This window comes from Sardina pilchardus, chromosome 2 (assembly GCF_963854185.1).
Source record: "Sardina pilchardus chromosome 2, fSarPil1.1, whole genome shotgun sequence".
NCBI lineage: Eukaryota > Metazoa > Chordata > Actinopteri > Clupeiformes > Clupeidae > Sardina > Sardina pilchardus.
In genome coordinates this window covers 35,531,717-35,543,867 of record NC_084995.1, presented here as the reverse complement: position 1 = coordinate 35,543,867, position 12,151 = coordinate 35,531,717, and the positions used below count along the sequence as shown (strand labels likewise).

General features: G+C 42.6%; 2 protein-coding genes across 3 annotated transcripts; one reads left to right on the top strand and one right to left on the bottom strand.

The window, feature by feature from the left end:
• The first annotated feature begins 619 nt into the window (after positions 1-619).
• On the top strand, positions 620-5,218 carry si:ch211-155e24.3 (uncharacterized protein LOC100150696 homolog). Its single transcript, XM_062528845.1, has 4 exons — positions 620-1,006; positions 1,925-2,088; positions 2,884-2,938; positions 3,533-5,218. Exons 1-4 carry the CDS (start codon positions 793-795, stop codon positions 4,636-4,638), a joined length of 1,539 nt encoding a protein of 512 aa, XP_062384829.1. The 5' UTR covers positions 620-792; the 3' UTR covers positions 4,639-5,218.
• Positions 5,219-6,382: 1,164 nt separating this feature from the next.
• On the bottom strand, positions 6,383-11,374 carry LOC134072232 (NACHT, LRR and PYD domains-containing protein 1 homolog). 2 transcript variants are annotated; one of them, XM_062528823.1, is made up of 5 exons: positions 11,244-11,374; positions 10,568-10,663; positions 9,114-10,057; positions 8,433-8,727; positions 6,383-7,925 (listed from the first exon to the last, which is right to left on the bottom strand). In XM_062528823.1, exons 2-5 carry the CDS (start codon positions 10,600-10,602, stop codon positions 7,922-7,924), a joined length of 1,278 nt encoding a protein of 425 aa, XP_062384807.1. In that variant the 5' UTR covers positions 10,603-10,663; positions 11,244-11,374; the 3' UTR covers positions 6,383-7,921. The 2 variants fall into 2 exon arrangements, with proteins under 2 accessions (XP_062384807.1, XP_062384816.1); XM_062528832.1 differs by having other exon boundaries at positions 10,606-10,663.
• Between the last annotated feature and the right edge of the window lie 777 nt (positions 11,375-12,151).

Here is a 12,151-nt window from a genome sequence, read left to right as displayed (position 1 = left end):
TCCTTACTCCGTGTTTCATTTGATGCATCAGTCATTTACTCATCTATCCATCTATCTGTCTTTATCTATCCACTTTTGTATTGGAAGCAATAATGTTATTGTTGTCATAATATTTAGATTTAGTCATCTGTATACAGAAACGTCAGTTTCTGACATCATACACTGCAAATAAAGGCTATGCCTATTTTTGTGGCCTCTGTGATTGTTTCAACATTTAACATAAGGGACAGTCCTGCTGCTTGTTTGAAGGATCTTCCTCTGTAACAGAGGCACTGGCAACAGGTGGTGAGCCTCTGAGCCCATGACATGTTGATTTGGGCTTTGGCGACCTCTCCTGGTTGAATAAGGGACCAACTGTTTTGTTTCACAAATTTATGTTAATCAAGGGATCAGCTGCTTGCTGTATGTCTGGAAAATCTTTACCGCCATTATATCCTAATGTGTGAAAATAGAGAGGTTGGAATGCAGCATGGACATCATCGGGTCATTGTAAAGGATTCGGTGCCATTCGTAGCATGGATTTTCTGACCTTCCAAAATAATGTAATACTTACGGTAATTATTTTTACTTCACGTCACAACTAGACAGGAAGTTGCTTTCCAACGATGCTTTGGTTGAGTGTATGGAAGCTCTGTGTATTTGTATGTTGACAACAGCAGACTAGCCGTTATTGTTCATTTTAGGGCAAAAAATACTGTTGCTAAAAGGCAACAAGAAAACTGGTCAGTAGGAAACGTTTTCAGCAGCTTATAGCAGACAAATTAAAGCTGTTGATACACCACTGGCAGGAAGATGTCGAATTGTACTTTCCAGGCACAGCTGGTGTCCATCATGGAAATACTGGCCAAGGCGGCCGTAGCAGAGATCAACCGACGAGTGAACGACAGCTGCGCGGTGATCCGTCTGGAAATGAGACGGAGTCAGAGGGACATCGATGCCCTGAAGAGGAAATATCATGTCATGGAGAGCGAACTGCGTAGGACAAAGGGACGAGCGAGGAAAAAAGGTAAAGCTAAGTAAAGCTAAGTAAAGCTAGGCTATAACGTTACAACAAAAGTGCTACACTGATGCTAAATTGCACCTCTTTTCAGTAGGTGTAATTGTATTGGCCTACTGCGAAGTTGGTCAGTGGAGCTACTGTAAACATAGACCCCTCAATAGCAATTAAATTAGGCTGGGCTACTACACCTTTCATTACTGATAAAAAATATTTGTAAAATATCCAAAGGGTGACTTTTTAAATGTATTTGTTATTTCTTTGACTTCATGTGCGTTATACCATGTCAGCATATTCCTCTTCTGCCAAGTGACACCTGGAGTCAGTGAAGTCTGCACTTTTGTGCCAAAGAACTGCTCATCTCAGATGAGGTTCAGTATGTTATCCACAGTGAATGTGTAGCAAGTGTACTGAAATAGGTTTTATTTGTTTTCAAACGTGCCCCATTACCTTCTGGAGTGTACTCATCTCAGCTATATTAAGTCAAGTCACGTTTTTTTCTGTATAGGGCAGTTTAAAACAACCTGCGATTGAACAGAGTTCAATCTGTCCATGGGGCATGTGTGTTAGGGCAGTGGTTGTCAAAGTTGGGGGCTGGGGACCCCCTGTGGGTTTGTGGCTCATAGCGAAGGGGTCCGCAAAATAGTTTGTCAGTCAGTCCACATTGTCAAGTAATGCAGATCCAAATCCAAAATTGACAAAAGACCCACCTGCCAGAAAACACAGGATGTTGTTCAGAGAATTCAATAGTACTATACTTAATTTTTACTATTGTGAGGAGGTCCTCGGAAAATGTCCTTTCCCTATCTCAGGGGACCGTTTTCCCCCTCTTCTTCCCTCTACAATTTTGAGTTTTCCTCCCTTCCTGTGCTAACTTCATCCCCAGCAACATAACAACGTTTGTGTGTCTGTAATTGTCTGTCTCAGTGCCGTTGTGTGTGGTATCGGATCGATACACCCCGACTCCTAGAAGTGTGTCTATCCAAAACCGGGCGTGTGTGTGGAGTGAAGAACACAGCACCGTTATTCCAGAGCAGAGGCAACCAACACATGTGCAGGACACACATGTCCCCCATCCGCCTTCTGATGCGGTTAGTCTTAATCCTTTTCATGGTGCCACACATGTAATGTGGCTAAACACATTTTAGATATAGGCTTATTTACTATGAACAAACAATGTATAACTTGATTTATTACTCATGTGAATTAATGTAGGAGCAGTACTTTACAAAGGATGAGCAAACCATTTACTGATTGTTTATAATTTTGTAGTAAATGATGAATTGTATGTAGTTATTATAAAGTGTATTTTTCTTGTCATATTAAATGCATAATAAAACATTACTACACATAAATGTACACACACACACACACACACACACACACACACAAGCACACATCTAGACATTATACATGCATACTTAAGGTATACAACATAGAGTATACAACATTCATATACAAACAATAGCTCATTTATTGACTAAAAAAGTGTAAGCTGAAGCTGTAACTGATCATGCCTACACTATTTGCTTAAAATGAGTGGCAACCCATTTCACTCATATTTTTTTAAGCAATACCCAGAGAATAAAATATGTATACAAATACTTATGTGTAAATCAAATTTCAGTAAATACAAATAAATCAACAGCTAAATAAGACGCAAGTACACAAATAAGCTCCTTTATTTTACACATAATCTGTTAGTACATAGTGCACCACAGTACACCATAGTACACAGTAGTTTTATATTTGGCATATTTGCATGACAGATGAGAGATGCAGACAGATGCACGCAGACAGATGCACGCAAGCACACACACACACACACACACACACACTTACTTGCACACCGTTACTGATGGCATTGACACTCTGTGTTTGATCAGGCTCCTTTGATCAAAGAGGAGACGGAAGAGGACAATATGTGGGTCAGTGAAGGAGGTAAGCACACATACACACGACATACACACTTACACACACACACGTATACACACGCCATAACTTGCTGCTAGTTTGCAGTCACAGATACAGTATAAGCATGTCATACACATGTTTTTAAGTGCTCTACTCTGCGTGATCTCGGTCAACCACACACAACCACACATTTATTTAAAGATCAATTTCCATCCACACACAGACAGACAGTTGCTGTATTGAGATTATTAGCCATCTAACCAAGGCCAGTGTGATTTTTTTTTATCAGTACAGTGTTGTGCTCTGCAGCACAATACATGCATAGACAAGTAGACATTACTCATATTATCTATTACAAACCAATAGAACCATAATCCACATAAATAAACATCAACAAATGGGAGAGAGATACAGAGGAAAGGGGGGGGGGGGGGGGGGGGGGGGGGGGCGTCTCCTTTTATCTCCACTGTTGGAGAAGTGAACAATGAGGTCACATTCACCAGTAACGTTACCACACTGCCTTGCAAGATCAGCTGGGGATGCAGCAGGTTGTAGCTAAACAAGTGAACCTGTATGTGAGTGTTCATTGTTATTTGTCTGTCTGTGTGTGTGTGTCCAAAGACCAGATCACCTTTTCCCACCAAGGACCAGACGTGGCAACCACCGCAGAGGAAGTGTCTCACACACCACTGGACGGGCAACATGGCACACACACCACACACACAGGAGAGCAGGAGGCCCAGGTCACTGTGGAGGTCCAGGTGAAGTTCGAAGAGGAGGAAGAGGGTGGTGGGAGGAAGGAGGAAGAGGAGGAGGACAAAAAAGAGGAGCGGAACGATGGGGAGGCCACAGAAGAAGAACAACAACATCAACAGCAGCAGCAGAGCTTGGGGCAAGGAGAGTTCGGCATGGAGCAGCATGGGGGGGCCTCCCTGTGGACAACATCCACCAGTGACTTCAGCATAGAAACGTACACCCACACCCAGCCTCTGTCTGTGCCCCCACTGCCACCTCCTCCTCCCCCCCTCATAGGATCCGCCACCATGGAACAATCCAGAAACAACACTGCCATGTTGATGGCCAGGAACATGGGACGTGCCAGGTGGGACGGACAGGCTCGTGACCACATGACCCAGGAGCCGTGTGGCAGCCGGCCCCAGGCGGGTTTCAGAACCGGAGGCGGGTCTGCGCTGGGACTGGGTGGATTTCGCGGCAACAACAGCGTTGGCATCGGTGGTTTCGGCAACAACGCCGCCGCCGCCGCCGTCGGGTATCAGACCGGCGCCCTGCGGCGTCTCCGGCCCCACCAGTGGCGCTCCGTCGGCCCCGCGGCAGGGTCTTCGTCCGCCTCGTCCTCTTCCTCGCTGTGCGCGGAGCGGCGCGTCTACGTCTGCTCGTTCTGCCCCAAGAGCTTCGCCCGCCTCAGTCAGCTGAAGGAGCACCTGCGGAGCCACACGGGCGAGAAGCCCTTCAGCTGCGCCACCTGCGGCCGGCGCTTCACCAAGCACTGCAACCTGGTGCGCCACGCCGTGGTCCACAGCGGCGAGAAGCCCTACCGCTGCCCCACCTGTGCCAAGTGCTTCACCCAGAGCTCCAGCCTCAAGTCGCACCAGCGCACCCACCTGATGCCGCACCACAGAGAGGGGGCGCTAGTGAGCCGCGCCCAGTTCAGAGGGGCGCTGCTCTCGGGGGCTGGAACATCCCAAAACTACAGGGGCTTCACATAGGACGCAGAACAGGGGGGTAGGTTAGAGGATCAGTCCGTGATTCTACTCCAGTGTACTCTTTGTTTAATTCAGATTGCTCCTCACTGTCCTCTAGCTGTCTGTTCTCTCTGTACGTGTGTGTGTGTGTGTGTGTGTGTGTGTGTGTGTGTGTGTTTGCAAAACAAAAATGGTGTTTGTATACAGTCCTGGGTCTGTAAATGGGAAACAAATGTAGTAGCTCAGAGTGAGCCATGGTCTATTTGGTTGGCTGTTGAGCTAAATATCATCAATCTTTAGTCAGAATCACAGACTTCTTTAAATATGGAGAAAGGATGGACAGAGTTGTTCTATATTTATCATTGCATTTGTGAGTCTTAATAATGGTAAGTGTGTGTGTGTGTGTGTGTGTGTGTGTGTGTGTGTGTGTGTCCCCTAATGTGACTGCAGATGGTCGCTCTTCAGGTGAACACATATTTCTGTACATTACTCATCCTGTGTTCATCTGTATTTCTGTGGCTGATGATGTATGCCACAGATGTCTTGATTTTGTTTAATTAAAAAGGACATGACCTTTTAAAGGAAATGCCATCTCTCCCATAAATTGTATCCACTCTCTTTGAAGATTTCAGTGAGCTTGTATGATTTTCCAATCATGGTGACAATTCTGTGCAACATGAAACATGTACCTGGGATTGATCAGTGATATAATAATCCTGATTTTGTAAGAGCACACAACACATTATCATAGCTACAATTTCCAGGCATGCACCATGTAATAGTTATGTCTCACAGAAACCAATGCCAATGAGTATGAGTTTGAAGAAATAATGAATAGCATACTTTTTACTTTAGTATTGAAAACGGGTCCCACAGACCCAAACGCCTTACAAGGGTTCAGAAATGTTCAGGGGCCTGATCTGAACTAGTGTGTGCCTACACAGACAGAGGGTACAGTTTAATATGTGATATGAACACACAACTTTATTGGTTGGTTAGCACACACAATGCCACAATCTGTAATTAGCCTAGACTGCAGGCTAAAACATTTCAAATGAATGGTACGAATTAAAGCCCAGTCTGCTCTATTTTATGTAATTAGTCTGACATAATGTGTCTCAAGCAAGTGTTTTTATTCATTACCTGGTTGGTCCAACAAATATTCAGACTTATTCATCATTCTTATTCTAATAGTCCACTCTGAAGTGTCCATTAGGCCTATGAAATCTTCAGAAATGTCTGATAACTTCAGGCACAAAGAAAGAAAGAAAAATCATATAGACTGCTTAGGAGAAGGACCAGGCTGAAGCATGCTGCCAAACAGCGCAAACGGACCTTCACACTACGGCCCAAGCCAGAAAGAAGAGATAAATGCATTTTTATTTATTTACTTTTTAGTTCTTACTCTTGAAAATGTCGTATCATGGGAGCCATTAGTTTGGGCATTACTATTTTAAACATTTGTAGCCTCACCATACTTTCAACGTTCAACATCAGTGCCTGACCTCGCCAACAGTCTTCTGAATGAATGGGCAAAAATTGCGCATTCTCTTGTGGAAATCCTTCCCAAACGAGTGGAAGCTGTTACAGCTGCATCCGTACTTACAGTGTAGATATACTGTACCATTGAATGTCACTGAAGTTCCTGGGTGTGATAACCGGCATATTTTGCCTATTTAGTGTATATACTTTTTGGTCCACTTATTAGAAGGAAGCTGTAAAAAACAGGTATGCACCAACACCACCATCATAACAAGGGACACCACAATGACTATTGAATTACACTCGAGGCCAGTGTACTGATATTTAATGTCCCGTTAACTCCAGAGAAACTTGAATGCACATTCAGATATGTCTGGTTCTTAGATAGTAAAATCAATGAGCAGAGAAACAATACAACAAATGAACAGACAGTAACAATAATTATCAAAGTAGTTTCAGATAAAAGCACAACATGAGGTTCAAATAATAATAATAATAAAAAAAAAAACACCATGAAAACGTGATCTCAACAAAGCTCACACAATGTATCATTACTATTTTTCTTTGGTGTCACTTCTTTGATCAGAATTTAAATTTACATACGGTCTGACCTCTACATCATCCAGTCACTTTTGTGCATCCTAACAGCAATTTCACATAATCTAACAAAGAGCACAGGAGATAATACAAGTTAGAATTATGATTCCCTTAAGCACCCATCACAAGTTATTGATTCATTGTGTCAAGTCAAGTCATGATGTTAATGTATGATTGATATGTTATCGCCAGTTATCATAGTGTGTACACCACATGTGACATTGTGTTTTTGGAATGTTTGTGAAATCACTTGACATTCAAATCTTGATTGTTGTCATGTGATTGATAATAATATAATCTGTTCCAAGGCCAAGAGGTGGAATCAAAGATCTTTCATTACTGCTCCGCTTTACCCTCTCTGGTGGAATGTAAATCAAGTCACCAGGCCAGAGTAACTCAAGCGGTAAATAAAGCGAGCATTAGGTCAGCATGAGAGAAACGTGTGGCGATATAGCACACCACAGTGTGTTATGGCATATTTCGCCATTGTGCTTAACAGAAGACAACGATTGTCCAGTTTGTATATGTCTTGACTCTGTCCAGTCTCACAAGCGAATTGTTGCCTCCCGTTACGCCATACTTCAACAGTCACAAGGAGCCTTGTAGAAACTGTAGTCAGTGGCATGAATCACACTGAACATGTAAGTAAGCAATATTCAGTTTGTAGTAGACCTGAAATATTCTATTATGGTGATGTTAAGATACAAACTCTTGTATCTTCATCAGGTTTCACTGTTATTTTGAGAAACATTAACGATAACTGAAGACATGTCACAAAGTGACTGAGAAAAAAAAATGTTGTAAAAACCTTTAATGTAGCTTGTGTATTGACAAGGACAGCATAATCAAAGATCCTAGACTAACCGCCACTGCAATCGTCTCTGGTATAATCCAGTAAGGACCAAACTCCAGCTGTTGGACCCTGGAACAGTATCCAGCTACACACACACACACACACACATGGTAGCACAACTACCGGGACTAATAAATGTGCAATCTGTTTCTACACAAGTACAATCATGCCATGGTTTTAGCTGCAAAGAAACTTGAGAATGTTAAAATTACAGTTAAAACAGGCAGTAACCTGTATCTTTGTTATTTGTGGCCTGATATACTGTGTGGCTACTGTCTTGTGTCCACTGGTGTTTGGTGCTTCAGAGAGAGTTTGGGGTGATTAGCACTGATCTTCACAATGTGTCTCAACAAACCACTATGGAAACAGATGACGTTAGCTGTGAAAAAGATGAATAAGAGTGGATCAGTGGACAAGAGACAGAACACACTTTCATACTTCTTAACGTAGCTGTGGCTGTGCAACTGTGCAAGCTCAAATTCAAGCTGGAGCCTGTAAAGCACCCTGACACATAAATGCATTTATATATGTATATAATAAACTCTTTTTAAAAACATGCTAGCAACAGATGCTAACACCAATGAGTTTTCCAACCTCCTTGCTAGTATGCCGGTCTCCTGGAGTGCTTCTACCAATGCAGCTTACATTTAAATATTCACATGCTTCACTTTTTATGTTATCAAATGATCTCTTGAAGTGTAGACTTCTGGGTGTCTTCGGCACATTCAATTAGTTTGGTAGCAGCATCTAATGTGCCAACTACACATTTTCATTAGACTCCTTTTTTCAGTCCAATATTTAGGGTTAGAGTGTACCTAGACATGCATGTCTTTTTAAATTTGCACATGTCTCTGATAATTGCGATTTTTGATAGAGAGGTACTCACTTTGCATCTTTTGGGGGATTGGCTTGAAGATTCAGGAGAATGTCTTCAAAGAGGTAGAAGTCCTTCTCTTTAAGGACGAGGAACATTACGCCAGATGCTACATCTCCCTTTCTGTCCACCATGTCCAGGAGGCAGGCCACCTGTTCCTCCAGTCCACTGACATTCTCCAGAAGGTGCTGGGTCTCATAGCTGTTCAGCACGGGGGGCTGGTGTTTCGCCAACGCCTCCATCTCCTCTAGGAATGCGCCTCTCGACGTTCTTGTGATGAGATCCGCCCGGAACAAGGAGAGTCGCTCTAGAAAAGAGATCATCAAAGAACCCTGAACAAACAGTCAGCAGCTTCACGTTTCAATGTCAGAAAATGTGATAATCACCACACTTCGGAAAGAGACCGTTTCTGAAAATAAAAACATAGATAGTACTGAATTTTCAGAGAACAATAGGTTGTAAGTGACTATATTCTAAAATCGTTTCATCTGTACAGAAGTACACAAACGCAGCTGGGTGCAGTTGTGTATACAGATGTAGGGAGTTCTTATGCTGATGGCTTTGGTAAATGGACTGCATTAATATAGAGCTTTTCTACTCTTCAGATCACTCCAGCTGCTTTACAAGTTCATGCCTCACAGACACCCATTCACACTGATACACACTCATGAGAGAGCTGTGTTGGTTGTGTACCTCTGTTTGACAGGTTCGCCATTCTCCCTTCATCCAGCCCTGGGATTTTGATTGGGGTGTACGTCGTAACTTTTTTAACCTCGCCATAGTCCGCACGTCGCATTTCAGCTTTCCAGATGGACTGCTCTTCGCTGATCAATTCCAAGTCAAAACAGTCCTCTGGCTCTTTCATGTAGACCTCAAAGAAGTTTGGCCTAACGAGATTCAGTGTGTACTCGTGCGGGTTGATCTCGGAGTGGCAAGACGTCTTCAGGTTGAACGTGGAGTCGACCCAAAGCGAAATTTCAGGCTGGGGCTTTTCAATCTTCTTGGCATTCAGCTGCCGCAGGTCGTCCTTCACAGTCTGCATCATGGAGCCGCTCCAAGGCAACAAGTATGTAAAGAGGACCAGGGGTCTCACTCTTGTCCGGTAAATTAACACCTCCAGGTGGGTTTTGATTTTGGTGTCAGTTTTCACCACGACCTCTGTCAGTGAGAGAGATGGCTTGAGGAGCTTCACATGGAAACGGGTAAGCTCACCGGTCTCTAGACTTAAATTGCTGTCGACGCCACTTAGGACTCTCACATTGTCCTTGAGAGAAGAGTCGGAGCCTTCCAGACAGGCAAAATGGGGCAGATGAGCCTCCAGCAGTTCACCTGACAGCACTTTGATGTCCATCAAAGGACCCACTGGTGTGTACTGTAACATAGCAAGATCTGCTGTGAAAACATACGTGTCACAAAATTTATACTGTAGAGTGACTTCACCAGCACACACCCAGCGCAGACCAGACACAGCACACTCAAAATTTCCTGAAGGAGAACTGTGTTTGTACACTTCGACTTTGGACTCCACGGAGACCGAGGGTTCCATCAGCACCCAGTGGGAGGAGTCTGTGATGTGAGAGCAGGACTTGCAACACCTTGTTGGTCTGTAGTTCTGACAACCGTCTGCCATTGCCGGTCTTTAAGAGAAGCAGAGAATACATTAAAGTAAATCTATCAGAGCATTAGAACCTTTTGCAATTGTGTATAAACCGCAGGACAATGTTTTAAGTAAGTTAACTGGAGACGTTTTGAAAGATCAATAAACCTGCCAATAGTTGGAAAATGACGGCAGTATTTTTCTTAGAGACATCTTTTGCACAGGCATGTTTCAGTGAAATACCTTCTGCATAGCATTACTTCCCAGTCTGCAAGTCTAAGGAAGTGGTAAATTAGAATAAAAGTGTGTCCTTTTTTGTGTTGGAATTCAAAACTCATATTGTGCCTTTTGGCCAATCTTTGCAAGATCATGTGTTAAAAGTTCTTTCTCGTGTGGGTATCTGTTTAACTCCTGTGCTTATGTCAGCTGTATATTTTCAAATGAAAATATGGATATGTGACAATTAATTAGACACACAAACATATTTCTATATTAGGCTACAGTTTTCAGATCATGCTCTCCATTACGTTTAGAAACAATAAGCTCTCACAGATCAGTGTTTTCAGAAGCACTTCTCTTCTCCATTACTTCAGTTTGTCCTTCGTCAATGTCTCTCAACTTCTCTGTGCCTTCTTCTGTGTCCTTCCTGCACACCAATAAGAAAATTAAATGAGTAAACCCTTGTCTGACAAGCTCCTATGCTAAGCAAGCTGAGGGTGCTTTGAAACTGAAGAGAAGCTTCAGGAAGGAAATGTACACAGCTTTATTAGACTACTAAAGCATACTTATGAGCATAGCGAAACATTTGACAAGATGATCCACAAAAAAATGTTGCCCAAGTAGAGTAGGCCTACCCTGATCCATCACATTACGTGTAAACAAACCCCTGGTGAGGGGTTTATTTGAGCAAACTCGAGTCTGTTAAAAGGAAGTCCAGGAAAATAAAGATAATTCAGGCATGCACTGAACCTGAATATGGACATAAAATAAATGTTATTTTGAAGATGTAAGCTCTTCTACGATACTTCACTGCCGACAACTGCCGTCTGTCTGACTGTTGTTTCAAATAGGCTACGACTTCCGCATATCAACCCATGAGGCAGGGAAATGTGTAGCCGAACCGTCTAAACGTCTTATAAATATTAACCTATCACCAAAGTTAAGCTTGTTTGTCAGTTCAGTTAAATCAACGATTATTTATCAGGTGAATAATGCCGTTCACTTACGAGAACTGTATTACTTTCTTAGTTGCTCAGTCTTCAGTAGGCTACTTCTCAAAGTTTCACTTTGGAAGCTGACGTGACGTTTGTCGCGTGGGCGTGTCATCATGTTGTATTCAAAAGTAGGCTACTCCTGGATGCAGTGCGTGTAGCTGGGTAGGTCTGCAGTCCACGTCTATCATGTCCCTTTAGGCTACTTATGCAGACAGCTAATGCTTCCCTGTTGCTGCGCCCATATATCAGAGGGTTAAAGCGGAGAATGGAGGATCTTCGTAGCCTATATCCAAAGTCATATGGCACTGGCACATCAGCCATAACTACTATTATCCAGTCTAGCACTCCAGACCCATTGATAGTTGTATCAAATGTAAAACTGTCGTTCTGATCAGTATATTACATAGTCTGTAGCTATCTTTTAAGATTCAACATTAGTCTGGGGAGTCTTCGTTTTATTTCTACTGCACAATAGGCGTGATTAATTCAAATGACTGTATCTTTTTGGATAGTCCTTAAACAATCAGACCAACAATCCGGGTGCGCCTTTTGGGTTTGTGATTGGATCCAGAAGATGTGGACAGGAAGCAGGAGAGGCTTTTTTATATATAAATAGTAATAATAATAATAATAATAATAATAGTGAGTTATGTAGGCCTAAGCCACCATAAACACAGAACAATCAATCCATCAATCAACAACAGACAAACAAATATTTAACTCTATAGCCTATAAGTTATTTTGTGATAGGTTTGTCAATTGAAGTGATTAGTAGCCTACATATCAAAATCACCAACCAAACATTTACACCAAACATTTCAAAGTCAAAGTCAAAGTCTGTTTTATTGTCACTTTCTGCGATACAGAGAATGAAATGTCATGCTCCTTGTTCTCCCTTCAACATAAGAAAGCACAATTTA